The following is a 27,178-nucleotide window of genomic DNA, read 5'->3' as shown; positions in this document are numbered from 1 at the left end:
GTTCCTTTGCCGTTAGTGCTGAAGGGGTGTGGATGTGGGATTCCTGCATCCTCTGCTCAGCAGAATCTCAGCAGACAAGAGGCTTGGGGTGCACAGAGATTCATTCATTCAGCGACTCTCTGAGCACCTCCTCTTTCCAGACACTGTTCTAGGGGCTGGGAATCCAGCAGTGAGCCAGTCAAAGCCCTGTGTCCTGTGGAGCCATCACCACTGACTTCCGAGCACGGCCAAAGGTAATGAGGTGGAGGGTGAAGAGGGAGGCTGCTTCGGCTTTGGCTGTCTGGGAGGGGGCGTCTGAGCAGAGCCCCAGTATGGCTGTATGCATATCCGGAGGAAGCCTCCTCCAACCACAGAGTTCACTGGAGCCTTGCTTGGAAGTCCGGAAGAATTGGCAGCAAGGATCTGTCCTCAAGAGGTTGGTTAAATGGATTAGGATTCATCTGGGTAGGAAACGGTGAGGAAGAGTTGAGTATACTGACATGGAAGGAGCTCTGAGTAGTCTGTATTAAATGAAAAAAACAAACAAACAGGAGTTGACAACAGTGTATCCTGTATGCTCTCATTTGTGTTTTTAATAAGTATATACAGGGAGTTCCCTTGTGGAGCAGCAGGTTCAGGACCTCGTGCTGTCAATGCAGCAGCTCAGGTAGGTTTCCATGACAACTGACCATCTCTCCAGGATGGAAAGAAAAGAGGCTGGCTGCCCAAGAATGGGCTTGGGATCCTCTCTGAGGAGAGGACTCCTGTGGAGACTTGGGGCAAAGATGGCCCCAGTGTGACACTGCCAGCCACCCCACAGCCCCTCCCTGGAGAACGTGCAAACCCTACTTTTGGGTGAGGCTGAGAAGGGAAAAGTCTTCTCTTTTGGTGTTGAAAAGCCTTCTAAAGTAGGCTGTCCAGGGCATAAGAAAGCGCGGTGGGGAGCAGCTTTAGAGCCAAGGAGTCTCAGGTCTGAATCACACTTCTGCTATTTACTGGCTGTGTGTGAGCCAGGTAATTTGGTTTAATAGCTCTCAGCAGGGTGCCTACGGGCAGTTGGAATCAGCGGGTGAGCAAGCCCGTTTGTAATTCACCCATCGGAGGGGGATTTACCTTCTCCGAATCCCTTCTTTAAAAGTATTATTTTATTTTTATTTCTTAACAGTCAAGAAGTAGACATGTTTTCTCGGTCAGAAGTCAAAACATATTCAGAAAGCAAGATTTCCCATTGATGCCACTTGGACAAGCCCAGCCTCTGCTCAGGAGGTGAGTGATGTGGGTGTGGGTGTGTGGGAGGCTACTTTTCCCTTCCATGTGCATGTGTCTCTGTGCCCCTAAAAGGAGACGTAATTTGTGTGTGCATATCTGGGAATGCATTCATTTTTTGGGGGGTGGGGGGAACATGCATCATTGATTTCATAAGCAAATTGGTCAGGGTTTTGTTTTTTGTTTGGTTTTTTTGTTTGTTTGTTTGTTTGTTTGCTTCTTAGGGCCACACCCGGGGCATGTGGAAGTTCCCTGGCTAGGGGTTGAATCAGAGCTACAGCTGCCAGCCTACACCACAGCCACAGCAAAGCAGGATCCAAGCCACATTTTCGATCTACACCTCAGCTCATGGCAACGCTGGATCCTGAACCCACTGAGCAAGGCCAGGGATCAAACCTGCATCCAGGGAACTCCTCCTGGTAAGGGTTTTTTATGACAGTTTGGGAAAGTATTCTGCTAAAGTTACGTCCACTGATTGGCTCCCAGAAAATCAAAGGCGGAAATCAGAAGCATTTTCTTCAGCATTAATGAAATGTACGGTAATTTTAACATATGTAGTACAATTCTCCAAGATGTGGTGACAAATTTCTAATGTTAAAATGTCCTGAGGTTCCCCCCATCATTATTTCTGATATTATATTACATATTTTAAAAGTTTCATTCCCAGGGTTTCCTGAAATCAGGAGAATTTGAAGTTCATCTCAAAATAATGATAAATTTTCCATTGTTCTGTTTTTATTTATTTTATTTTATTTTATTTTATTTTATTTTATTTTATTTATGCATTGACTCTGAGCCTGACTTTCCTTAACCATAGAGTGAGCCTGACTCATATTACCCACCCCATAATAACAACACCAAATATATATCAGCCTCTTACTAGGATATATGCACTATCATTATTGAATTAGTTGTCATCATTATATATCGTATTTCATTGCTGTTAAGATACACTCTTATTTATTATTTTTTTTTTACTGACATCTCTGACAATGAAATATGTCTTACAATGGTCATTATCTGTGGGTTTGGGGATTTAACTCTTTTTTATTTTGTAAGAAATACATGTGGAAGTAAAACTGTCACATTCTTCCTGCTATATAACACTGGGACCTCTATCTAGTCACTTATGATGGAGCCTGATGGAGGATAATGTGAGAAAAAGAATGTATACATGTATGTGTGACTGGGTCACCTTGCTGTACTGTAAAAAATTGGAGTTCCCGTCGTGGCGCAGTGGTTAACGAATCCGACTAGGAACCATGAGGTTGCGGGTTCGATCCCTGGCCTTGCTCAGTGGGTTAACGTGCTGGTGTTGCCGTGAGCTGTGGTGTGGGTCACAGACATGGCTCGGATCTGACGTTGCTGTGGCTCTGGCATAGGCCGGTGGCTACAGCTCCGATTGGACCCCTAGCTTGGGAACCTCCATATGCCATGAGAGCAACCCTAGAAAAGGCAAAAAGTCAAAAAGAAAAAGAAAAAAAAGAAAAAAGAAAATTGACAGAACTCTCTAAACCACCTATAATGGGAAAACTAAAAATCATTAAAAAAAAAAAAACCCTGTCACATTCCCAGCATGCCACAGTCAGGAAGAACTATTAATTTGCACCCTGAGCTTAACCAAATACAACAGGGCCATCCTGTCTAGTCCTGATCCCCACATAACAAAATGCTTCCTATAAGCCTAGAATTCAAGCAAAACCCACTTTATCCCTGAGTTTTACCTTGTTGAGATTTGAGGATCTGTCAGGAACTTTTGGGCTGTGATAACTGTTTAGCAAAATCAATGGGTTTTCATCATGAATGAACAAATGCACCCTTGATAAACTTGGTAATCCTGGGAGCTTTTTCTTTTAAATCCCTTTTGTATTTTAAATTTGACAAGCCTTGACATACACACCTAGGCATCCCTAGAAAATATCCAACATTAGGAGTTCCCGTTGTGGCTCAGTGGAAACAAATCCAACTGGTACCCATGAGGATGTGGGTTCGATCCCTGGCCTTGCTCAGTGGGTTCAGGTTCTGGTGTTGCTGTGAGCTGTGGTGTAGGTTGCAGACGCAGCTCAGATCCTGCGTTGCTGTGGCTGTGATGTAGGCCAGCAGCCTCAGCTCCGATGAGACCTCCAGCCTGGGAACGTCTATATGCTGCTCCTGTGGCGCTAACAAGCAAAATTTAAAAAAAGAAGGAAAGAAAAGATCTGACATTGTTTCATGTGTTGTTGGGCTTTCATGTGAATGATACAGACAACATCTGTGGTTTTGCAGCTTGCTTTTTCCCCACACAACGATGTGTCTTTGAGACCTTCCCATATCAGTCCACAAAGATCTATCCTGTAAAACGAGGGTGACATGACCCAACTGAGAGCATCTTGCTGAGGACACAACGGGAAAGGCAATCATGCTGTTTGACTTATAAAGATTCTATCTTTAGAATGTTGACCCCATAGTCAGGCTACAGAAAAGCTCTGTGGGGTGGGTTGAGGAGGAGGGCAAGTATTTCTCTAAGCAGACTTGGCCACTCCTTGTCACTTTGTGGCTTCGCCATAGACACCCCAAGGGACTGTATGCTTTAAGGTGTTTGGAAATGAGGTGGGTTTTTCTCACTTCAGTCATTCTACTTCTTTCCTGCAGAGTAAACTGGGGAATCTTCAGGAGTAGTGAAACAAAATCTTTGGCAACAGATTGCCCTGGGTTAAATCCTGGCTGTGTGGTTTACAAGTTGAACTGGGGTCTCTCCCAAAGGGTCTGAGGCACCCAAATGAACCCTGTTTGGATAGAACCTAAATGTCTGCTAGTTGGGGGAAGGGCCGCAATAAGTAGATGCAACCGCACAGTATAACTCATTCCCTGCAGTTGTTGCAATGGATCAAGTAAATTCTTCTTGAAGGATGATCCTTACTGACCAGGTTCCATGCTCAGTGCCACACAGCACTGCTTCTGGTCCACTGCTGAGGGACTGGGGGAAGGAACTTCAGATCACCTGCCATGAAGTGATTTCATGGCAGAGTCTTGCTCAAAAGGGATTCCATGATCTTGCAGGACTCAACAGGGCACATCCTGGGCTGCATCCACTTAACTGATTCCATTGACTCCGTTTGAATTAGTTCAGTTCACTCTTTTCTTTCTAATTTAATGAGCTGCCAACTTGAAGATATTAGGATATTTGGGAAAGTTCCCATTGTAGCTCAGCAGTAACGAGCCCAACTAGTAGCCATGAGGATGCTGGTTCCATCTCTTGCCTTGTTCAGTGGGTTAAGGACCTGGTGTTGCCGTGAGCTGTTCTGTAGGTCACAGACACAGCTCGGACCCCACGTTGCTGTGGCTGTGGTGAAGGCTGGCAGCTATAGCTCTGATTCACCTCCTAGCCTGGGAATTTCCATATAATGTGGGTGCAGCCCTAAAAAGCAAAACAAAAACAGAAAACATATTAGGATATTTTGTGTTTACAAACATCACCTTTCATTCATCTAACGCTTCAAAAAACTCACAGATCATCTGGAGGAAGTGTTCCAGATGCTGGGGGCTCAGGGATCAGTTAGAAACACATAGTCCCTTACATTTAGAATGGATTAGCAATGAGGTCCTACTGGACAGCACAGGGAACTATATCCATTCTCTTGGGATGGACCGTGATGGACGATAGTATGAGAAAAAGAATGTATATATGTGTGTGATTGGGTTTCTATGCTGCACAGCAGACATTGACACAACACTATAAACCAACTCTACTCTAATAACGAATTTTTAATAAAAAACAAACTTGGAGTTCCCGTTGTGGCACAGCAGAAACAAATCTGACTGGGAACCATGAGGTTGAGGGTTCGACCCCTGGCCTTGCTCAGGGGGTTCAAGATCTGGCGTTGCCGTGAGTTGCAGTATAGGTTGCAGATATGGCTCAGATCTGACATTGCTGTGGCTGTGGCTGTGACCGGCAGCAACAGCTCTGATTAGACCCCTAGGAACCTCCACATGCCAAAGGTTCAGCCCTAGAAAGACAAAAAAAAAAAAAAAAACTTAGCAAAGTGGAAGAGTAGTGGGGAGGGATGGATTGGGGTTTGGGACTGGCCTATGCACATTACTGTATACAGAATGGACGGTCAAGGGGACCTGCTGAACAGCATAGGGAGCTCTACCCAACATTCTGTGATTATCTATGTGGGAAAGAATCAGAAAAAAATGGATATCTGTATGTGTGTAACTGAATCACTTTGTTGTACAGAAGAAATTATCACAACATTGTAAATCGAGATTTCAATAAAATTTTAAAAAATGAAAAAATGAAAAGAAAAAAAGAAGCACACAGTCCCTACCATCAAGAAGCCTAAATTATAGAAGCTGAGATAGACAGTAGGCATATAAAAAATATACAATGTAATGAGCTACAGATTCTTTAGAGAATTGAGAATATCAAAACCCACTGGGCCAGTGACTCCATGTGTGGACAGAAAAGAATGTAAGAGCCAGATTTCAGTGTTTACCTAATCAAAGAGTTCAATTATCCAAAGCAGCAAAGCTTCCTTCCCCTTGAAGGAATCATCCAATTAGGAAAGGGGGAAGTACCTCAGGCATCCTGGGTGTCACCTGCAATACTCATCCCAGGGCAGGGGCTTTGTGATTATCTGTCTTTTTCATAGGGAACAGCTATGGGTCCCTGGTGACCAGATCTTTGGGAAGCACAAAAACAGTTGATCAGACTCACAAGTATGCCTTTTTTTTTTTTTTTTGTCTTTTTGCCTTTTCTAGGGCCACTCCCTCAGCATATGTAGGTTCCCAGGCAAGGGGTCTAATTGGAACTATAGCCACCAGCCTACACCAGAGCCACAGCAACTCGGGATCCGAGCCGCATTGCGACCTACACCACAGCCCACAACAACACCAGATCCTTAACCCACTGGTTCCTAGTCGGATTCATTAACCACTAAGCCATGACGGGAACACCCACAAGTATGCCTTTTTACGTAATTTTTAAATTGCAAGGCTTCTTGTCATTACAAAACAATGCCAACCAAAACTCATCATTTTCCATGTTTTTAATTCTAGTTAGCATAAAATATAGCCATGATGTATTTATATAAATCTACAGTAATATTCTTCTTGTAGCCCCCACCTCACAACCTAAAATCTAAAGCCTTGTCTGGAGCTCCCTGGTGGCCTAATGATTAAGGATCTGGTGTTGTCATTGATGTTCCTTGGGTTTGATCCCTGGCCTGGGAACTTCTGCATGCCATGAGCATGGCAAAAAACAAAACAAAACAAAAAAACTTGTTAACAATTTTCATATACCCATATAGCACTCCCCATCTCATGTCCCTGCCTCCCCCAATCCATGGTAACCAATGGCCTGATTCCTGGCATGTCTTTCCCTTGTTTTCTTTCTTTTCTTTCTTTTTCTTTTTTTCCTTTTTTGGTTTTTTGGGGCCACAGCCCCAGCATATGAGGTTGGAATTTCCCAGGCTAGAGGTCAAATAGGAGCTGTAGCTACCGGCCTACACCACAACCCCAGCAATGGGGGATCCGAGCCACATCTGCGAGCCACACCACAGCTCATGGCAATGCCAAATCCTTAACCCACTGAGCGAGGCCAGGGATCGAACCCTCGTCCTCATTGATACTAGTCAGGTTCGTTAACCGCTGAGCCACGATGGGAACTCCCCTTGTTTTCATTTTTGTACACCCCCCCCCCAGAGGTGTTTTGGAAATTTCGTGTTCATAATTCCAGTAAGATGGGGCCAGGCCCTACTGTCCAAAGCCAAAGCTGCCTCTTAAAAGTGACTGCAGTATTTGAAGCCCTCATTTGCTTTCATCCACGCTCCCCACAGCACAGAGAGCTTTGTCTCCAGGCAACAGCAAGGCCTTTCCCAGGAGGAGGAGTACTTCGAAAAAGTAGCAGAAAGGGAGGGAGGGAAGGAGAATCCCCAGCTCGGCTGCCTAGAGATTCAGAACCACGGACAGCTCCATCGTGCCGGGTTCCGCGCCGCGGACGGCCCTGTCTGGGGCTTCAGCACCACGGACAGCACCAGCAGCTCCTGCCGCTGCAAGCGCTTTTCTGAGCAAATTCCCGAGGCCACTGCCACCCCTCACGCACAGAGTCTTAGAATGCTGATATCTGGGGAGCCCAGGCTCTCCTGGTGTCAACCTCAGAAACCAAGGCCTCGAATACTCAACACGCTCCGAAGGGAACTTTAGATTTTCTCCTTGCACACAAAAAACGGGATCCTATGTAGCGCACGGCAGGGCCCTCGTTGCTCAGGCCCACAGCCCGAGAAAGTCTTCCTAGATGCCTCCCTTGCCCTCACCCCTCCCATTCCCGCCACGGTGAGTCCTCTTGGCTCCGCCTCCAAAGCGTACCCTGAATCTGTGCACTGCTTTCCACACCCACTGCCACACCCGCCTCCATCATTTCTCACATGGTTTACGACAGCAACCTCCTAGCTGATACTCCCATTGTGCCTGTAGCCCCTTCTAGATCATTCCTCACTTGGCAGTTTCAGTGATGCCTGGAAAACGTACATCAGATTCGATCACACCCTTCCTCTGCCCTTCCACGGCTTCCCAACACACCTTCGAGAACATTCGAAGGTGTTGCTGTGGCTTTCAAGACCCTGGATGCCTCTCTGATCTCCCCTCCCCACCCCAGTCTCTCCCGTGCCCGACCGTCGGACCACACTGGCCTTCTCTTTGTCCCCCTGGGCCTGTGCACATGCTGTCATCCCTGCCACGGATTCTTGCGTAACTGGTTTTTTCCACCTTTTAGGTTTTAGCTCAAAATGCCACCTCTCCAAAAAGACCTTCCCTGGAGTTCCTGCTGAGGCACAGAATAGCATTAATGATCCAGAGTTGTCTCTGCAGTGGCTCAGGTCCCTGTAGGTGTAGGTTGCGCCCCCCCCCGCCCCCCCGCCCAGCCCAGCACAGAAGGCTAAGGATCCTATGTCACTGCAACTGTGGTGTAGGTCACAGCTGAGACTCAGATTTGATCCTTGGCCTGGGAACTTCCATATGCCATGGATGGGGGGCGGGGGAAACCTCTCCTGTATCTTCCATCTAAAGCAGCCTCACTGTTATTATCACACTGACCCACTTCACGTACTTCATAGAACCAGCACAAACTGTATATTTATTGGTTTACTTGTCTGTTTCCATCACTAGCATGTAAACGTCCTTAAACCACATATCTTGACTGTCCTAGTCACGCAAAATGGCATCTACCACATAACAGCTGTTTGATAAGTATTTGATGAATGAATGAATGAATTCTCAGCCAGTCATGGAGCCACATAGAGAGGTCAACAGCACTCAGCTTCTGGTAGGACAGTGGTCCCATGTGCTGGCCCAAGGATTGAGAGCTGTGTTGCAAGTCCCCCAAATGACCCCCAATTTTGATAATTCACTAGGAACCACTGGGCTCATCCTGGCTGTGATTCATTCCAGACACAGGATACAAAGTGCACTCAGCTAAGGGCCAAGGCTCCTGGAGACAATCCTTCTTTGCCCTAATACCTACCACTTGGGCTTCTGGAATCAATAAGATAATGTCCGTAGGATGCATTTGCTCATCGCATATGTTGGATAAATGAGGGATCTGGGCTGTGTTTCTGAGTAAGCAGGATTATTTAATTATCTATCCATTGGGGAAAGACAGTTAAATCCTTACCTCACACCATTCAAAAAAATGTCAGAAGGTTCAGGCAGCTAAAGATCTAAAACAGGACTGGAAAGTAGGAAATCCTATGGAACTTATGGAAAGTGTATTTATGAGAGTAAGGTGAGACTAAGGTGAGGAAAAGCATTAAAAATCAATATTTTGATAAAGTTTTCAGCCATAATTTCAATTTTTTAAAATGATTTTTAGGGGAGTTCCCATCGTGGCTCAGTGGTTAATGAATCCGACTAGGAACCATGAGGTTGTGGGTTTGATCCCTGGCTGTGCTCAGTGGGTTAAGGATCCAGCATTGCTGTGAGCTGTGGTGTAAGCCAGTGGCTACAGCTCCGATTGAACTCCTAGCCTGGGAACCTCCATATGCCATGGGAGCGGCCCAAGAAAAGGCCAAAAAATTTTTAAATTAAAAACAATGATTTTAATGTTTTCCATTATAGCTGAGGGGTTTTTTTAGTTTTGTTTTGTTTTTTGCTTTTTTGTTTTTTTCGGTCCACACCTGAGGCATATGGCAGGTCCCGGGCTAGGGGTTGAATTGGAGATACAGCTGCCAGCCTACACCATAGCCACAGCCACAGCAACAGCAACAGCAACTTGGGACCGTAGCCATGTCTGTGACCTACACCGCAGCCACAGCAAAGCAGGATCCAAGCCACATCTGCGACCTACACCGCAGCTCACAGCAACACCAGATCCCCAACCCACAGAGCAAGGCCAGGGATCGAACCCGCAATCTCATGGATACTAGTCGGATTCATTTCCACTGCACCACAACAGGAACTCCCACAGTTTCTTCAAATACATTTTCAATCCCCTTTTCTCTTTCTTCTCCTGGGATCCCTGTTATGCGTAGATTGGCTTGCTTTATAGTATCCCTTAAGTCTCTTTTCTTTCTTCCTCTCTCTCGCTCTTTCTTTCTTTTCTTTCTTTCTTTGTATGGCAACCCGAAGCATATGGAAGTTCCCTGGCCAGGGACTGAATCTGAGCCACAGCTGTAACCCAAGCCACTGCAGTGAGATTCTTAACCCATGGCACCAGCAGGAACTCCCCGCTTTCATTTTATTGGTTTTTTTTTTTTTTCCAGTTTGGCTTTCTGTCTGCTGTCCTGATTGGGTGATTTCCATTATTCAAACTTCCAAGTCACTTACTTGTTCCTCTGCATTATTCATTCTGCTACCGATTGCCTTTTGCTCAGCTTTTGTCTCGGCAAAGGAATTTTCTAATTTTTCTTGGCTCCTCCTTACCGTTTCTAGCTCCTTTTTACAGCAATCTGCATTACTGTCCATAGCCATTCTCTCCTGGGATAGAACATGATGGAAAACAGTATAAAAATGTGTGTGTGTGTGTGGCTGAATTACTTTGCTGCACAGCATACATTGGCACAACATTGCAAATCAACTACACTTTATTTTTTTGATGGGCAAGAAATAGATCTATTAAGATAGGGCACCTGTGAGAGATGGCAAGTGGGCGGGCAGAGAGGCTCTGCCAAATCAACTACACTTTAAAACAAATAGAAAAAAAGAATGGGGTTTCTGTCATGGCGCAGCAGAAAAAAATCCGACTAGGAACCATGAAGTTGCCGGTTCGATCCCTGGCCCTGCTCAGTGGGTTAAGGATCTGTCGTTGCTGTGAGCTGTGCTGTAGGTCGCAGATGCGACTAGGATCTGGTGTTGTTGTGGCTGTGGTATAGGCTGGCAGCTGTAGCTCTGAGTAGACCCCTAGCCTGGGAACCTCCATATGCCACGGGTTTGGCCCTAAAAAAAAAAAAAAAAAAAAAAAAAAAGAAAGAACTCCAACATACTGGACTTTATTAAAACCCAAGACTTCAGGTACTGTGTAAGCAAAGTGAAAAGAAAAGTGACAGTCCAGGAGAAACAACTGCCACAGACAGAGGAAAAGGCAAAGGGTCATATTATCCAAAATACATAAAGAATTCCTATAAATCAGTAAGTAAGAGCTAAACGAATAGAAGAATGCAGGGAGGGTATAAATGGGCAATTCCCATAAGAGAAGATAAATCTGGCCGACAAAAATGTGCTTCGCTCCATCTCCCCAGTTAGTGGGAAGTAAGACTGTGTAGGGAGACTAGTTTTTTCCCTCCCATCTACGGCTTTGTCAAAGTTTCACAATTTTTCTCTAGCCTCCAGGAGAGCAATTTAGCGGGGTTACTGTCTCGTCAAGATGAGTAATAGTGGTAACGGTAGCAGCTAACAGCTGCTAAGCAGTGCATGTACATTGCTGACTCGTTACCTTCACAGCCGTGCTGGCAGGCGGTAAGCATAATCCTTCCCACTTAACAGAACGGGAAACTGAGGCACAGAAACGGTAAGTGACACATCCAAGGACAAACGAGCGGCCAAAAGCAAAGCCAGCCTGTGAGCCCAGGCGGTCTGGCCTCGGGGTCCCCGGACTGCCACACCCCTTCCCCTTCCCTCCCACCCCAGGCCCTGGGTTGTAGAGTAGGAGCCACCTCGGGGCCCGTGAAAGTCGTTGGTCTTCGCTGGCGTCCGCAGCCGGAGACGCGGACGCAATCTCAGGGCCCATCAGCCGGGGCTGGAAGGTGTGTCCCGCTTTGGCCTCCCCTCGGCGGGGCGCAACCACAGCCCCGAAACCTCCCTGCCGACACGTGGTCACTGTGGGCCCTCCGCTCTCCTCCCCACCCCTCTGCAAGCGCAGGCTCCCAGTGAGCGGGCGGCAGGAGGGCAGAAGGGCACCCACCCTCTCGAACTCCCGGCACCTCCCACCTCCCACCCCCACCTCCCACCCGCAGCCTCCGCGTCTGCGCAGCCGCAGTCGCTGCGGCGCCAGCTCTGCAGTGCGGGACAGGGTCTGGTTGGGGAGGGTGAGTCCTTCGAGGGACCCCGCGGGCAGGAGGAGGGCGGGGAAAAGGGGCTGGGGGCTCCGGCGATGGTCCAGGGACACACGTGTGAGAGTGAAGGTGCGCCAGTGTGAATGTGCACGGGATGAGGGAGGAGCTGTGCCCTAAGGATGTGGGCCTGGGGAGGGGGTCTCCAAGCCCAGCCGGCGGCCGTGGGCTCCGCTGGGTCTGCGTCGCTTTGGTTTCTCCGCCTCGCACGGTCGGCCTGCCGCCTGCGGCTTGCATTGGGATTTCAGCCTCCGCGCGAGCAACGGGGATCCGCCCTGCGTTGAGTGTCTGCTGTGTGCGTGGGTGCTCTGGTCTTGCGGGGGTCGCGGGTCTGCCCTTGCCCCCGGCGGCTGTTTCGCGCGCGGTACCTGTGTGTGTGTGTGCGCGCGCGCCGCCCTGCGCACGTGTGCGCGGTGAGTAGCACCTGCTTTGGTGAGCAGCGCGGGCGCTGAAGTCAGACTGGTTTAGGGTCCCCGCTCAGCTCCGGTTCGCTGCGTGGCTTTGATCCAGACGTCATTACAGTAGCTCCGGAGAACTGCGGGGAGGATGAGATTAGAGGATGCGGCGTTGCCCGCAGTGCCTGACGCCCCCGGGGGCGCAGGCAAACGGTGGCTGCAGTTTTGCTGTTACTATTACTGCGGTGGTGGTGGTGGTGGTGGCTACTGCATCTCCGTCTGCCCTTCTTGGCGGACATAACCCGTTTGCTGTGAGAGTGCTGAGGCTGTGAGCATTTACACACACACCCCTCCTCACACCCGCCCTGCCCCCTCCTCCACGAATCCGTCCTGTTTCTTCTGACCTGGGCCTGGGGCTCTTGTCTCCTCCTTCTGCCGCCCCCCTCACCTGCATTTTCCCACTTCCCTTGGCTTCCTACTCCTCAGGCTCAGCACATGCTTCCTTACATATCATATTAAAACCCAAACAAACAACAAACCAAGCAGTACTCCCTACTCGGGCTCTCTCACTACTTTGCTACCAAGGCCAGTTGTTGTTTTCATGTTTTGGGTTTTGTTTTGTTTTGTTTTTTTTCCTGCTCTTGGAAGATGTTGTCTGTGCTCATAGCCTCCTGTCCCCACCCCCTACCTGTTTCCGCAAGGCACACTCTGATGGCAACCTGGCCACCCCAGGGTCTAGCCCAGCCCCACCGCCGGTGCTGTCTGGCTAACACAGTGTCCTCCTTTCAAACGTTTGGAATAATTTTTGGCATTTTAAAATGCAGACGATGTCATCTAAAAACAGATTTGCAGTGTTCTCTCCAGAAGTCAGAAGATGGGTGGCATTGGGCCTATGTTCACTTGGTAAACACTGGCCGGGCTGGATGGGGCCGCTTGTTCAGATGGCACCAGAGCTCTCCTTTGCCGCAGTCCCCACCACTCTCTACTGCTCTCCCCATGCAGCCGTCAGTTGACATTTGTTCTTGTTTTTCTTACTAGGGAAGCTCTTCCCTGGACCCATATTTCATTTGCACTTTCAGAAGAGTGAAAGTAAAAGACAAACGTTGGGCGGGGGTGTCTTGATTTCTCTTCTATGGCCACCCCGTTTACATGATCTGCTGATTTCCTGGAGGTGTTTGAATTCAGATCCTTATTGCTCATGTGTCTGTCCACGGGAATGTCACACGGGCTGCTTCATCCACTCCTCTCTGCTCACTTGAATGTGAGCTCAACTCATCTTCGAATCCCCAGGATCCAGCACAGGCCTGGCACAAAATACTGGCTGAGAAATGGTTTGAAAAAGTCACTTTCATTCGAGCACTTCCTAGGTGGCACATCGTCACGGGATCTCAGGAGTGGTGAAGTGTCAGCTTAGCCTTGGAGTACGGGCAGGATTTCTAGAAGCCAACACCAAAGGACAAGGATGTGCCAGGAAGCGGAAAGCCTTTTTTTTTTTTTTTTTTTTTTTTCCTTCACTCATGAAACTCACTGGGGATGAAATTGCCTTCAGTCTTGGCAGAAAGTTCATGATTCTGTGAGGAAGCTGCTGTCATCACTGCCACCTTCATTTTCACGGAGGAGTGCCCTGAAGCTCAGAGCGGTTTAAAGTGACCTGTCAAGGTCACGCGGCAAAAGAGTGGTGGAGTGGAAATTCATGTTGTGCGTTCACATCCTTGCCTTGCTCTTAACCACTCTGCTGTCATGGCAGCAGTTAGCGTTTTGCTAACATCCGCCACTCTTCTCTCATTCTAGCAACACCCCAGCGGGCACTTAGCTACTCTTTTTTCCCTTAAATTACCCCCCTTCTTTTCTCTTCCAGCACTGAGTTTCCCGAGGACACCATGCTAAGTAAAATGCATCAGTCACAAAAGAACCAACACTGCATGATTCTACCTGTACGAGATGCCAGGGATCTCGAATTCCTAGAGACAGAAAGAAGGGTGGTTGCAGCAGCTGGCGAGGGGAGACGGGGCATTAGCGTTTAATGACTGCAGAGTTTCAGTTTTGCAAGATGGAAAAAAGAGCCCTGGAGACAGAAGGTGGTGATGGCTGCACAAGAATATGAATGTCCTTAAAAGAAAATATGTGTATTTAAACTCAATTTTTAGAAAAAGAAATTTAAAAAGGGTGCCGAAGAGGGGGAGGTCTCGCCCTGGGATTCAGTGTGTCTAAAGCCACGTTCCTGCTGTCCCCGTGGTGGGCAAGTGCAGGGACTGTGGTGGTGGAGGTTTGAGGCCAAGATAGGAACCTGGACTCTGCTCTGCTTGAGACGCCTGAAAAGCGTCTTGACCAGAGAAGGCTTGGGGAGGATGAAGCTGGGGTGATAGCCTGGAAAGTGGGGTTAGGGGACAGGATCGATGGGGTTAGGGGTGGAGTGGACCCTGGGGGACAGAAGCAGAGAAGGGACAGCTTCTTCTGAGGCTAGAGCAGGTGGATTCAGTGATGGATGGATTGGATGGGGGCAGGGCAAGTTGCCAAGGACGCTTGTAGAGTTTGTGATGGGGAAGCTGGGGGAGGCCTGGTCAGGAGCAGGGGTCCCAGGAAGCTGGGCATGCCCGGGGTGGGCAGAAGAGTCTGGGGACTGGGTTTGCCGCTGGCTTTCAGGGGCCTGTGAGCCAGCCCTCTCCATGACGGAGAGCCCCAGGATGATTGGTGAGGTCAAAGGAAAGAAGGTATTCTGTATGCGTGTCAATTGCATGTCAAGTTCAATGGTGAAAAGGTTTGATGTCTTCTCAGAGGTAAAGGACAGCACTGGTGCCACCCTCTCTCCCTTCTTAGGCTCAGCCCTTGTCGTTTGTGTGTTGGCAGTGATCCACTTTTGTCTCTTTTTATCTCTTCACAGAAGAATTTTAAAGCAAATCTTGGCCATCCTAGTAATTAAGTCCTGCATTAAAAACCTTCACAAAAACACCTCTAAAACATAAGATCTTTTTATCTATTCATCAAGCCACTTCTACACTCAACAAAACTGTTGAGGACTCCTTGATATTATCAAATACCCAGTCTATAATCAAATTTCTTTGACTATCTAAAAAACAATTTTTTTCTCTGCATCAGGTTTCCTTTTTTTGTTTGCTTTTTTGGCTGTTTAGGGCTGTACCTGTGGCATATGGAGGTTCCCAGGCTAGGGGTCTAATAGGAGCTGTAGCTACACCACAGCTCACGGCAACACAGGATCCTTAACCCTCCCTGAGTGAGGCCAGGAATCGAATCTGCAACTTCATGGTTCCTAGTTGGATTCATTTACGCTGTGTCATGATAGGAATTCCCTGGCTTCTTTGTTTTTTAAAAATACAACTCCACTTTTATTGTGTAATAATTAGTCGTGAATTTAAATTTAGAGAAAATCATCTTTAGATAGGCAGAGTCTCATGAATTGCTTGAAATATTATTTTTAAGCTTAATACTATGTTAAACTATAAGAGTTCCCACTGTGGTACAGTGGGTTAAGAATCTGACCTCAGTGGCTTGGGTTGCTGATGAGGTGCAGGTTCAATCTCCAGCAAGGTACCTTGGGTTAAAGGGTCTGGCATCACTGCGGCTGAGGCTCAGATTCAAACCCTAGCCTGGGAACTTACATATACTGTGGGTGTGGCCATAAAATAAAACATAATAGTAATAAAATGAAAACTGTATATAGGAGTTTTATGTTTCTGTTCTCTGAGATGTAATCTTGAAGCCAGTAATTTGCTTCAAGAAGGAAATCAAATGAATGAATTCTTCATGTTTCTTATTTAAAACCTAGACACCTCAGGAGTTCCCACTGTTGCTCGGTGGGTTAAGAACCCAACATAGTGTCTGTGGGGATGCCAGTTCAATCCCTAGCCTTGCTCAGGGGGTTAAGGATCCAGTGTTGCCACAAGCTGCAGTGTAGCTTGCAGATGCAGCTTGTATCTGGTGTTGCTGTGGCTGTGGGGTAGGCCGGCAGCTGCAACTCCCCTCTAGCCTGGGAACTTCCATATGCCACAGGTGCAGCCCAGAAAAAAAAAAAAACAAAAAAAAACTTAGTTACCTCAGAAAAAATATAAATAGCATAATTTTTCCTACATTTGAAATTTTCATAATCCTTGAAAACCTCAAAACCTTTGTGTTAGGAGTTCCTGCCGTGGCTCAGCAGTTAACGAATTTGACAAGCATCCATGAGGACACAGGTTCAATCCCTTGCCTCGATCAATGAATTAAGGATCCGGCGTTGCCACGAGCTGTGGTGTAGGTCGCAGATGTGGCTCGGATCCCGAATTACTGTGGCTCTGGCATAGGCTGGTGGCTACAGCTCCGATTCGACCCCTAGCCTGGGAACCTCCATATGCCGTGGGTGCGGCCCTAGAAAAAGGCAAAAAGACAAAAAAAAAAAAAAAAACCCAACAACTTCGTGTTAGTTATCCGGTGTCTTCCAGCATTTTTATCCACCATGGTTTTACTGGTTTACCGGTTTACTGGTTCACTGGTTCATCATTTATTTTTGTAAAATAGAGATTTATCTCTATATATAAGACATTACAATGTATTAATATAATAAGTTTAAAAATTTAATGTTATTTATTTGTCATTTAAAATATAATAGATAAATAACTACATTTTAGTTGTCATTTAAAAAACACGTCTGATTCGTATTTTAAAAAAGACTCCATAGCTAATTGCTCAGATGGGAAAGAATATAGGACTTTGTTTCTCATGTTAACTGTGTTCTTCGCAGCAGGTTTCTTTGAATTTGACTCCAAACATGGTCCCTGCATATATCTGATTGTTGAGTCGAGAGCTTCCCTTTGAATCCGAAGTGTGTTCTCTGTGGTTTTAAAATCGGATGTAACAGTTTCTGTTGGCATAAACCTAAGCAAAAAAAAGACCAGACTTACAGAAGCTTTTTCTTTCTTCTTTTTTTTTTGGGGGGGGGGGGAAGCTGCACCTGTGGCATATGGAGGTTCCCAGACAAGGGGTCCAATAGGAGCTGTAGCCGCCGGCCTACGCCACAGCCACAGCAACGCCAGTTCTGAGTCACATCTGCAACCTACACCACAGCTCATGGCAATGCCGGATCCTTAACCCACTGAGCGAGGCCAGGAATCAAACTCGCAACCACATGGATCCTAGTCAGATTGGTTTCCTCTGAGCCATGACAGGAACTCCCTACTTCTTTTTAAATTAGATTTTAATCCTTATCTGGCAAATCCTTCTCCTCTTCCTTCCTCCTCCTTTTTTTTTTTTTTTTTTTTCCTTCTTATGGCTGCACCTGCATCATATGGAAGTTTCTGGGCCAGCGATCACATCAGAGCTGTAGCCATTGGCCTACACCACAGCCACAGCCACATGGGATCTGAACCGCATCTGAGACCTACACCACAGCTCGAAGCAACACCAGATCCTTAACCCACTGAGTGAGGCCAGGGATCGAACCACATCCTCATGGGCACTATGTAGGGTTCTTAACCTGCAGAGCCACCACGGGAGCTCCTCCTTCTTTTTAATGAGGAGGAGAAAGGGCTGCAGAGGGTGGAGAGAAGACTAGGGTCCTTCTGTCTGCAGCCAGAGCGATTATGGAGGTGACTTTTCCTAAAAACCTCTGGCTGTGGGAGTTCCCATAGTGGCTCAGCAGTTAACAAACCCGACTAGCATCCACGAGAAGGCGGGTTTGATCCCGGGCCTTGCTCAGTAGGTTAAGGATTCAGAGTTGCCATGAGCTGTGGTATAGGTCGCAGATGCAGCTCGGAACTGGTATTGCTGTGGCTGTGGTGTAGTCCGGCAGCTACAGCTCCAATTCGACCCCTAGCCTGGGAACCTCCATATACCCCAGGTGCAGCCCTAAAGAGACAAAAAGACAAAAACAAACAACCAGGAAAACTCCCGGCTGTATACTTTGGCTTGTGGGATGAGTGTGTGTGTGTGTGTGTGAGGGTGAGTGCATGTGCCTGCATGCACACATGTGGCTGCTCCACCCCTGGCCTCCATTCCAAGCTCCTGTCCCCTTTTTTGCTTTATGTGCCTTGAGGAAACTTCACTCACCATCACTTCACCTCTGTCCTTCTCTCTCCCTCTGCTAGAATGAAGCCCTCCGAGGGCGGGGAGTCTTGTTTCAGTCCCTGCTGTATCTTTAGCTGCTGGGAACTGTGCCTGGCACACGGCTGGCCCTCTGTAAATGTTTGTTGAGTGACTAAGTGTCTGTCAGTCCTCAGGTTCTGAATCCAGTTCCTCGGGGACCCCAACAGGACCTTGGAACCGAGGGAGGAGACACAGCCTGCCTTTAAAGTTCTGCCTGTTGGAGAGATGCAGAGTCTTAGGCCTGAGCAGATTCGGGGGCTGCTGGAGCCCGAGAGGACCAAGACCCTGCTGCCCCGGGAGAGCAGGGCCTGGGAGAAGCGCGCGGCCTTCACCAAGGACTGGGTGGCTGTGGAGGTTGGAGCCTCCGGCTGTGACAGCGACGAGAAAGGTGAGGGGAAGGGGCCCCATGGGAGGTGGGGGAGGAAGGCCGTAGCAGAGTCTAGAGAAAGATGCAACATCATGCTTTTGCTCCTTTCAACACCTTTTTTATGGAGCCTCATGTCCGCCAGCTTTTACTGCGCAATGAGTCAAGCCCCAAACTGAGTGGCGTAAAGCAATATCATTTTCTGCTACAATTTTGTGGGCTGGCAATGTATGTGGCCTCAGGGGACAGCTCTGCTACCCTGGCAGTGGCCGCAGAGTTCTTAGCACCAGCGAGAGGGAAAACCCCAGGTCACAAGCATTTTGCAGCTGCTCACGGGCCATTGGCCGACATAGGCCATAGGGTCAGGCTCAGCATCACTGCGCCCAGGGCCCAAGGGTGCGGACGTGGGGAGCAAGGAATGCGCTGGAGGCCACGGGGACAGAAATCTATCACGAGCACCTACTATGTGCCAGGTGGCAGGATCTAGCCGTGAACAAGATGGCCTTTGCAGAGTTCCAGTTTTAGTGGAGAAAACAGTAACGAAGTTACAAAATAAAAAGAAAGGTCATGTCGGGAGTTCGGTTGTGGCGCAGTGGCAACAAATCCAACTGGTATCCATGAGGATGTGGGTTCCATCCCTGGCCTTGTTCAGTGGGTTAAGGATCCAGCGTTGCTGCGGCTGTGGCATAGGCCAGCAGCTGTAGCTCTGATTTGACCCCTAGCCTGGGAACCTCCACATGCTGCAAGTGTGACCCTTAAAGAGAAGGGCTAGGAAAACAGGGTGATTGCGCGACTTAGCGCGGTCGGGGTCGGGGAAGGCGAGAGAAGCATGAGAAAGACTAGTTGTTCCCAGGAGGGGGAATACCTGCAAAGGCAGCCAGAACCACACGTGCAAGGACCTCAGCTTGGCAGCAAGGTCGCCTTGTTCAAGGAGACACGGCCGAGTGAACAGGGAGCTGAGAGGGAAGCATGAGGAGATCAGCTGGGACCAGTGATGGGTCACCTTGTTGGCCTCGGCGAGGAGTTTGCATGTCACTTGAGTATTGGGAGAGCAGGGGAAGGCTCCCCCCCTTTTAAGGCCACACCTATGGTATATGGAGGTTCCCAGGCTAGGGGTCGAATCAGAGCTGTCACTACCAGCCTGTGCCAGAGCCACAGCAATACCAGATCCGAGTGGCATCTGCAACCTACATCGAATCTCACAGCAGCAATGGACCCTTAACCCACTGAGCAAGGCCAGGGATCAAACCTGCATTCTCATGGATACTAGTCAGGTTCTTAACCTGCCGAGCCACAATAGGAACTCTCTGAGGTTCCCAGGCTAGTGGTCGAATTGGAGCTACAGCTGCCGGCCTACACCACAGCCACAGCAATGCCGGATCCTTAACCTGCTGAGCGAGGCCAGAGCTCAAACCTGCATCCTCGTGGATACTAGTCAGTTCATTACCACTGAAGCACAACGAGAACTCCTCTGTGGCTTTTTCTTCTGCCCCCCCACTCAGTTGTGCCCATTTGACAGGTGAAGGATTAGAGGTTCAGGTGATGAATCATGTCAGGTGACTCAGTTTAAATCTCCCAGGTAGTGACAGAAACAGGATCAGAATTCAGGTCTCGGGAGTTCCCGTAGGGGCACAGCAGAAAGGAATCCGACTGGGAACCATGAGGTTGTGGGTTTGATCCCTGGCCTCGCTCCATGGGTGAAGGATCCCGTGTTGTTGCCATGAGCTGTGGTGTAGGTCGCAGACACGGCTCAGATCTGGCGTTGCTGTGGCCGTGGTGTAGGCCGGTGGCTACAGCTCCGATTCGACCCCGAGCCTGGGAACCTCCATATGCCACGGATGCGGCCCTCAAAAGACAAAAGACAAAAAAAAAAAAAAAAGAATTCAGGTCTCATTCTCCACCCCATCTGAACCACAGAGGCCAGTGTGTGTGTGCGTGTGTGTGCGTGTGCATGTGCGTGTGCAGGAGATCAGCAGACATGGAATGGCAGGTGGGAAGAAAGCAGAACCCATCCAGTTGGGCTGGTCCCTCACTCATGACTCCTTTCTCCTTTCTCCTGCCCTTGCCCAGACCTGCCTTCTCCGGAGACCGGGCTTCCCCAGGAGTGGAGCTCGGTGGAGGAAGACGATGAGCCAGAGGACTCCCAGGTGCGCTGCCTCCCTTCCTCTGTGGATGGTACCTCCCTCTGCAGGTCTCAGTGGGTTCTCACACTTGCCTCCTCAGCTTGGAATTGCCCTGCCCCATAAAAGTCTCTGGGGAAATGAGCCCCAAGGTCCCCCATGGGAAACAGGGCATAGTCCATGGAAGTCAGACGTGGAGTGGAGGGTCCCAGGTGGAGGATGTAACTCCATCCATGTCTACCTCCCAACCCTTCACTTCACTTTTGAAGGATTTTTAAATCCTTTATAAATTACCCATTCACTCATCTGTCCTCTCATTTATCCACTCAAACTTTCATCTGCCTACATTTACCCATTCCAGCCATCCATTATCTACCCATCATCCACCCATCCATCCATTATCTACCCATCATCCATCCATCATCCACCCACCCATCCATCCATCATTCACCCATCCATCATCCATCCATCCATCCATCCATCCTCCATCCATCATCCATCATCCATCTCCATCCATCCATCATCCATCTCCATCATCCATCCATCATCCATCATCCATCTCCATCCATCCATCATCCACCCATCCATCCACCCATCCATCCATCCATCCATCCTCCATCCATCTCCATCATCCATCATCCATCTCCATCATCCATATCCATCCATCATCCATCCATCATCCATCTCCATCCATCATCCATCCATCATCCATCTCCATCCATCCATCATCCATCTCCATCCATCATCCATCATCCATCCATCCACCCATCCATCATCCATCCATCATCCACCCACCCATCCATCCATCCATCCATCCATCATCCACCCATCCATCTAAAAAAAAAAAAAGATTAAAAAAAATCCAGGAGTGAAGCCCGGGATATGTGAAAAACCACCCCAAGAGGTTTCTGGTGCTCCTCCAGGTTTGGGAGCTGCTCATGTGGGTTGTTCTCTCCAGGTTATAAAAGAATGTTTTGAAGTTATATGGCATCCAGTGTGGGCACGGAGATGAGAGGGAGGAAGTGGTCGTTTCCCGGAGATTAGAGATGGGAATCCCATCGATGGTTCATAATACTCTTTAGCATCTCACAGTACTGTCCCTTCCATTTCTCTCCTTTTATATCAAATTTTTTTTCTTGTAGTTTTGGAGAATAATTTTCACTGTTAAATATTTTATCTTCCCATCCTTCCTTGTGGTCTGTCTTTTCATTCATTCATTCATTCATTCGACAAACATTTACAAGCCTGGACTCTGTGTCAGGCTCTGTTCCAGGCAGTGGGGATACAGCTGAGAACAAACCAAAATCTCTGCCCTCTCTGGGTGGAAGAAAGGGAGCTGGGGGCACGGAGATGGGTAGTGTTCTGTCGGGGGGTATCGGGCATGCCGTTTTGGAAGGCAGCTATGCTCACCACTCTACCACCAACACTCACGGGCATGCTTTGTGTATAGAGTGATGCAAGAGGGTTTTCTAAGGAAATGGTGGAAACTGAAAGAGGGAAGATGGGGCAGAGACATCTGGGGGATCAGCAATTCCAGGCAGAAGACAACACAACTACAAAAGCTTGGGGGTGGGAGCAGGTGGGACAGAGTGACCAGCTTTCCCAGGAATGCTCTGGAGAAGAAATTAGGGTGCAGAAACTGTCAGGATACAAAACAAGGGGGGTTCTCTGATGACCTAGTGGGTTAAGGCTCCTGGGTTTTTTCCACTGTGGCTCAGGTCACTGCTATGGCACAGGTTCAGTGCCTGGCCTGGGAACGTCCACATGCTGCAGGTGTGGCAAAAAAGAAAAGAAAAAAAGAGAGAGAGAACCTGGAACAAATGTTGCAACTCTCATTTAGAAGGAAGGAAGGAAGAGAGGAAGGGAAGTGATGGTGATTGGCCAGTGTGGTGGTCCTGGAGGGATGGGAGTGGCCAGTGTCTGGGTGTATTTGGAAGGTGAAGCCCACAGCATCTGCTGATGGGTTGCATGTGAATGCTGGAGTCTCGGGGAGTCCAGGGTGCCACAGTTGGAGGCCTGGAGGGGCTTGAGGGGCAGATTCAGGGAAAAACTGCTTAAGGGGCTTTTGAGGGGATATTAGGATATTAGGCACATGTAAAGTTTAAGATGCCCATGAGAGATTCAACTGCAGAGGGCAAGTAGACAGTGAGGTTTGGAAGTCAGGAATTTGGGAGCGGGGCTGGGTAGAGACACACACACACACATAACGAAGGTCATTAGAGTATAGACAGTATTTGAAAGTGGGAAACTTTATATATCACTGACCTTTTCATCATATGTACCATTATTCTTTTTTTTTTTTTTTTTTGCCTTTTCGCCTTTTCTAGGGCCACTCCCGTGGCATATGGAGTTTCCCAGGCTAGGGGTCAAATCGGAGCTGTAGCTGCCAGCCTACACCAGAACCACAGAAATGTGGGATCCAAGCCATGTCTGTGATCTACACCACAGCTCACGGCAACACCAGATCCTCAACCCACTGAGGGAGGCCAGGGATCGAACCCACAAGCTCATGGTTCCTAGTTAGATTCGTTAACCACTGCGCCATGATGGGAACTCCTGTACCGTTATTCTGATTTTTCCTCTGCTAGGGCAGAGGTATAGTATTACTTTTGTATATTTATCTTATAAATAATCACTTTGCCGTATCATTTCTGTTTGTTTTTATTGAGGTATAATTGATTTACAGTGTCGTGTTCGTTTCACATGTACAGTAAAGTGTTCTGTGATACAACATATATGTATGTACATATACGTATGTATACACACACATATATATTCTTTTTTGAATTATTTTCCATTTTAGGTTATTACAAGATACTGAGTATAATTCTCTGTGCTATTGTTTGTCTAGTTTTTAAAAAAAATTTTTTTATTGAAGTATAGTGTTTGTCTAGTTTTTAATTCAAAGAGCTTTACAGCTGATAGGCTTTTTCATTCTCAGTCATATAATCCCATTTTCCTGCAGGTGACCTTGGTGGCTCCTCTCCCTTTCTAATATTTGTACTTTTTCTTTCTTTCTTTTTTCTTTTTTTCTGTTTCAGGGCTTTGTGGAGTGGTCAAAAGCTCCACAGCAAACGACCATAGTCTTGGTAGTGTGTGTGCTTTTTTTGTTCCTGGTTTTAACAGGAATGCCTATGATGTTTCACATTTAAGTCTAACAGTGACTGTCACTGCAAAACAGATGCCCTGTGTCATGTTAAGGAGGGCCTGATGAGAAATCGGGGGTAGGTCTTGAATATTATCAAATGCCTTTTAAACCTCCATTGAGATGATTTTTCCTTTGTATTTAACCTTTCTGTGTGAGGTTCTGCAAATTACCATTTTTCACTGAACTTACGACATCATCAATTGATTGTAACACACGTATTACTTTGTACACCCGTGAGAAAGAAAAAAAAAAATGCTGCTTCACCCTAAGGTACCACCAAGCGGAAGATGCATCCTGATTTCAGAGAAGATGAACACCGGTGCAACTTGAGAGCCGTGAAATCTGGTCGATTTCTTAATTATACAACCTCTTTGCATTCTTAGGATGGTGGTTGCACCAGTCTTTCAGATACTGAATTCTATTTCTTGATTATTTTATGTAGGATTCTTGCCTCTGTCTTTTTATGTAAGATTGGTGCTATCTGTGTTACGTTTTGGTATCGTGGCTAAGCTTGCATCATAGAAGGACCTGAGTCATGTTTAACGTTTTGGTGTGCTTTTGAATCATTTCTGTAGCTTCAGAAAAATCAATTCCTTGGCATTTTGAAAGAATTCACCAGTAAAGCAATCAGGTCCTAGAGCCATGGAAGGGAAATTTCAGTGAGTTCTTGGGTGGCTTTCTCAGTTTCTTCTCTTGTTATCAGCTTATTGATACTTTTTGCTCCATTAATTTTGATGATTGATAATCTTTTATTCCCTAGTCTCATTCTTCATTCCATTGAACTTTTTACCCAGATCAGTAGCTCAATTATACACACTGTTTTATACCTAAACAGAAATCTTCTCTTTATTTTGTTCTGCCCCTCTCTGCCTTTCAACTTGTGTTTGTGGGTATTAGATTTGCCAAAGTTTTATCTAGCTTATTATTTTTCTGAAGAACAAGCATGAGGATTTATTTATGTCCATTATTTATGCAGTTTATAATTTGTTGTCCTTTAACTTGTATTGGGTTTATTTTTTTTTATTGTTTCTAGTCCCTTGTCTCAATTCTTAAGCTGGGTACTTAATTCATTTATATTCTTTTTACAAAACTATTTGCTCTAAGTGTTAATTAAGTTTGATAATGCATATTTTGTTTGTGTTGTTGCTCAAGTACTATATTGTAGTGTTTCTACAGAGGGCTTTGAAACTCAGCAACTGGGTTTATTCAAAAAGAGTTTGTGGAGTTCCTGCTGGGGTGCAGTGGGTTAAGGATCTGGCGTTGCTGCTGCTGTGGCATAGGTCACAGCTGTGGCTCAGATTTTGATCCCTGGCCCAGGAACTTCATATGCTGTGGGTGTGGGGGGAGAAAAAAAGAGGTTTGTTTTCTTGATTTACTACACTGTGAACAGAGAATGTGGCCTATAATAGATCTTCTTTGAGAGCCTTTCAAAAAGCTTTCATCATGGCCTGCAACAATTCCAATGTTTGTATGTGTTTCATGGACATTTAAGATGAATGTATATTTTCTATCTGTAGAACTCAAAACTGTACATGTCAGTTAATTAACTCAGTCTTATCAATTACATCGTTGAGAATCACATGCGAGATTTCCTTTGGGGCAACCACACATGTCAAAAACCAACAGGATTAGGTGAAAAATCTGTGAGTATGACTACATGTGTCAGTCTCTTTTTATAATCTATACTCTGTGTATTCAGCAGCCGTGTAATCTGGTACATAATACATGCAGCATTCTTATGTCTTTGCCAATTAAATAATATCTGTAACACACCAAGCACAGTGCCAGGCATAAAGTAGGCACTCAATAAATGTTGGTTAAAATCTGATTCGAATCCTTTGTCCAATATAATATGATTGTCTTTAACCAATTTAATCCCTTGCCTTAAATTTTAATTTGTCTTAAGTGGTTGCCATTGCTGTCTTGCTCTTTTAAACATTCCATGTGTGTGTTTAGACTCTTTGAAACATTGGGGCTTTGTTTGTGGTCGTTATTGTTTTTTCTTCATTTTTTTATTTTAAGGGAGAATCGCAATGATTTTTAATTTTTATTTATTTATTTATTTTGCTTTTTAGGGCCGCACCTGCGGCATATGGAGGTTCCCAGGCTAGGGGTCCAGTCAGAGCTATAGCTGCCAGCCTACACCACAGCCACAGCAACACAGGATCCGAGCTGTGTCTGCTACCTGCACCACAGCTCATGGCAATGCCAGATCCTTAACCCACTGAGCGAGGCCAGAGATTGAACCCAAAACCTCATGGTTCCTGGTTGGATTCATTTCTGCTGCGGCACGACGGAAACACTTGTTATTGTTTTGACAGTACCTGCAGCATGCTGAAGTTCTGGGGCCAGAGACTGAACCCGAGCCACAGCAGGGACAATGCTGGATCCTTAACCCTCAGCCACCAGCAACCTCCGAGTCATCTTGTTTTAATAGGACTTTCGGTGGCACCACCTGGGTTTGCTGAAGAAATTGGGGCAGGAGAAGAATGGGCGTCTTTCTCCCCCGCCCCCCCCCCCCGCCCCGCTCCCTGGCCACTTGCATCCAACAAGCCACAACTGGCCCTTAAAAGAAAGGAATACAAGCCTCAGCTTTTATTGTTTGCAAATAGGAGGGTCTCGATTCAAATGAGCTTAAGCAAAGAGGTGAATTAAAGAATCACACCAAAGTTCAGGGTGAAGTTGGCTTAATGTAGAGCTGGGTCCCCAGGTCTAAAAATATCGCTGAGTGGAGTTCCCATCATGGCTCAATGATTAACGAATCTGACTAGGAACCATGAGGTTGTGGGTTCCATCCCTGCCCTTGCTCAGTGGGTTAAGGATCCTGCGTTGCCGTGAGCTGTGGTGTAGGTTGCAGACGCAGCTCGGATCCCATGTGGCTGTGGCTCTGGCCTAGGCCAGGGTCTACAGCTCTAATTAGACTCCGAGCCTGGGAACCTCCATATGCCTCGGGAGCGGCCCAAGAAAAGGCAAAAAGACCAAAAAAAAAAAAAAAATCATCCTAGCCCTGGTCACTGACTTGGCTGTCTCCGCTGTCAGAAACCTCATTTCACTGACGTCGGAGGTCTCCACGGGTACCTCTGATCGATCCTCTGTGCTCCACCCAGCAGCCAGGCAGATCCCATTAAACCTGACTAAGACCATTGATAACCCAGGCAGATCCCATTAAACCTGATTAAGACCATTGATAACCCACCCACTTCAGATGGGAAAAGCCACATCCTCACGATGATGGGCCAGCCCGCCTGCAGACCGTCTGCGCCGCATCCATGCTGTTTGCTGCCTCCGCTCCAGCCGCCCTGGCCGCT

At 47.3% G+C, this 27,178-nt stretch overlaps 1 protein-coding gene across 7 annotated transcripts; it reads left to right on the top strand.

Moving 5' to 3' along the window:
- On the top strand, positions 1-25,698 carry SMIM17 (small integral membrane protein 17). Of its 7 annotated transcripts, none has more exons than XM_021095126.2 (5): positions 1-233; positions 1,145-1,245; positions 18,373-18,626; positions 20,673-20,749; positions 23,764-25,698. In XM_021095126.2, the coding sequence occupies exons 3-5, from the start codon at positions 18,464-18,466 to the stop codon at positions 23,872-23,874; spliced, it is 351 nt and encodes a 116-aa protein (XP_020950785.1). In that variant the 5' UTR covers positions 1-233; positions 1,145-1,245; positions 18,373-18,463; the 3' UTR covers positions 23,875-25,698. The 7 variants fall into 7 exon arrangements, with proteins under 7 accessions (XP_020950785.1, XP_020950784.1, XP_084818392.1 ...); XM_021095125.2 differs by having other exon boundaries at positions 18,366-18,626; XM_084962266.1 differs by lacking the exons at positions 1-233; positions 1,145-1,245 and adding an exon at positions 11,048-11,227.
- The last annotated feature ends 1,480 nt before the right edge of the window (positions 25,699-27,178 follow it).

The sequence above is a fragment of the Sus scrofa genome, chromosome 6, assembly GCF_054392235.1.
Source record: "Sus scrofa isolate SSC_HxYL_T2T_F1_AM1 chromosome 6, Sscrofa_HxYL_maternal_Yorkshire_Landrace_v2.0, whole genome shotgun sequence".
Classification (NCBI taxonomy): domain Eukaryota; kingdom Metazoa; phylum Chordata; class Mammalia; order Artiodactyla; family Suidae; genus Sus; species Sus scrofa.
This window is presented reverse-complemented; position numbering and strand designations above follow the sequence as displayed.

Coding starts and splice junctions, on each gene's coding strand:
- SMIM17 (XM_021095126.2), top strand. CDS start 18,464: ATGCAGAGTCTTAGGCCTGAGCAGATTCGGGGGCTGCTGGAGCCCGAG. Junction 18,627..20,672: donor CTGTGACAGCGACGAGAAAG/GTGAGGGGAAGG, acceptor GCCCTTGCCCAG/ACCTGCCTTCTCCGGAGACC. Junction 20,750..23,763: donor ATGAGCCAGAGGACTCCCAG/GTGCGCTGCCTC, acceptor TTTCTGTTTCAG/GGCTTTGTGGAGTGGTCAAA.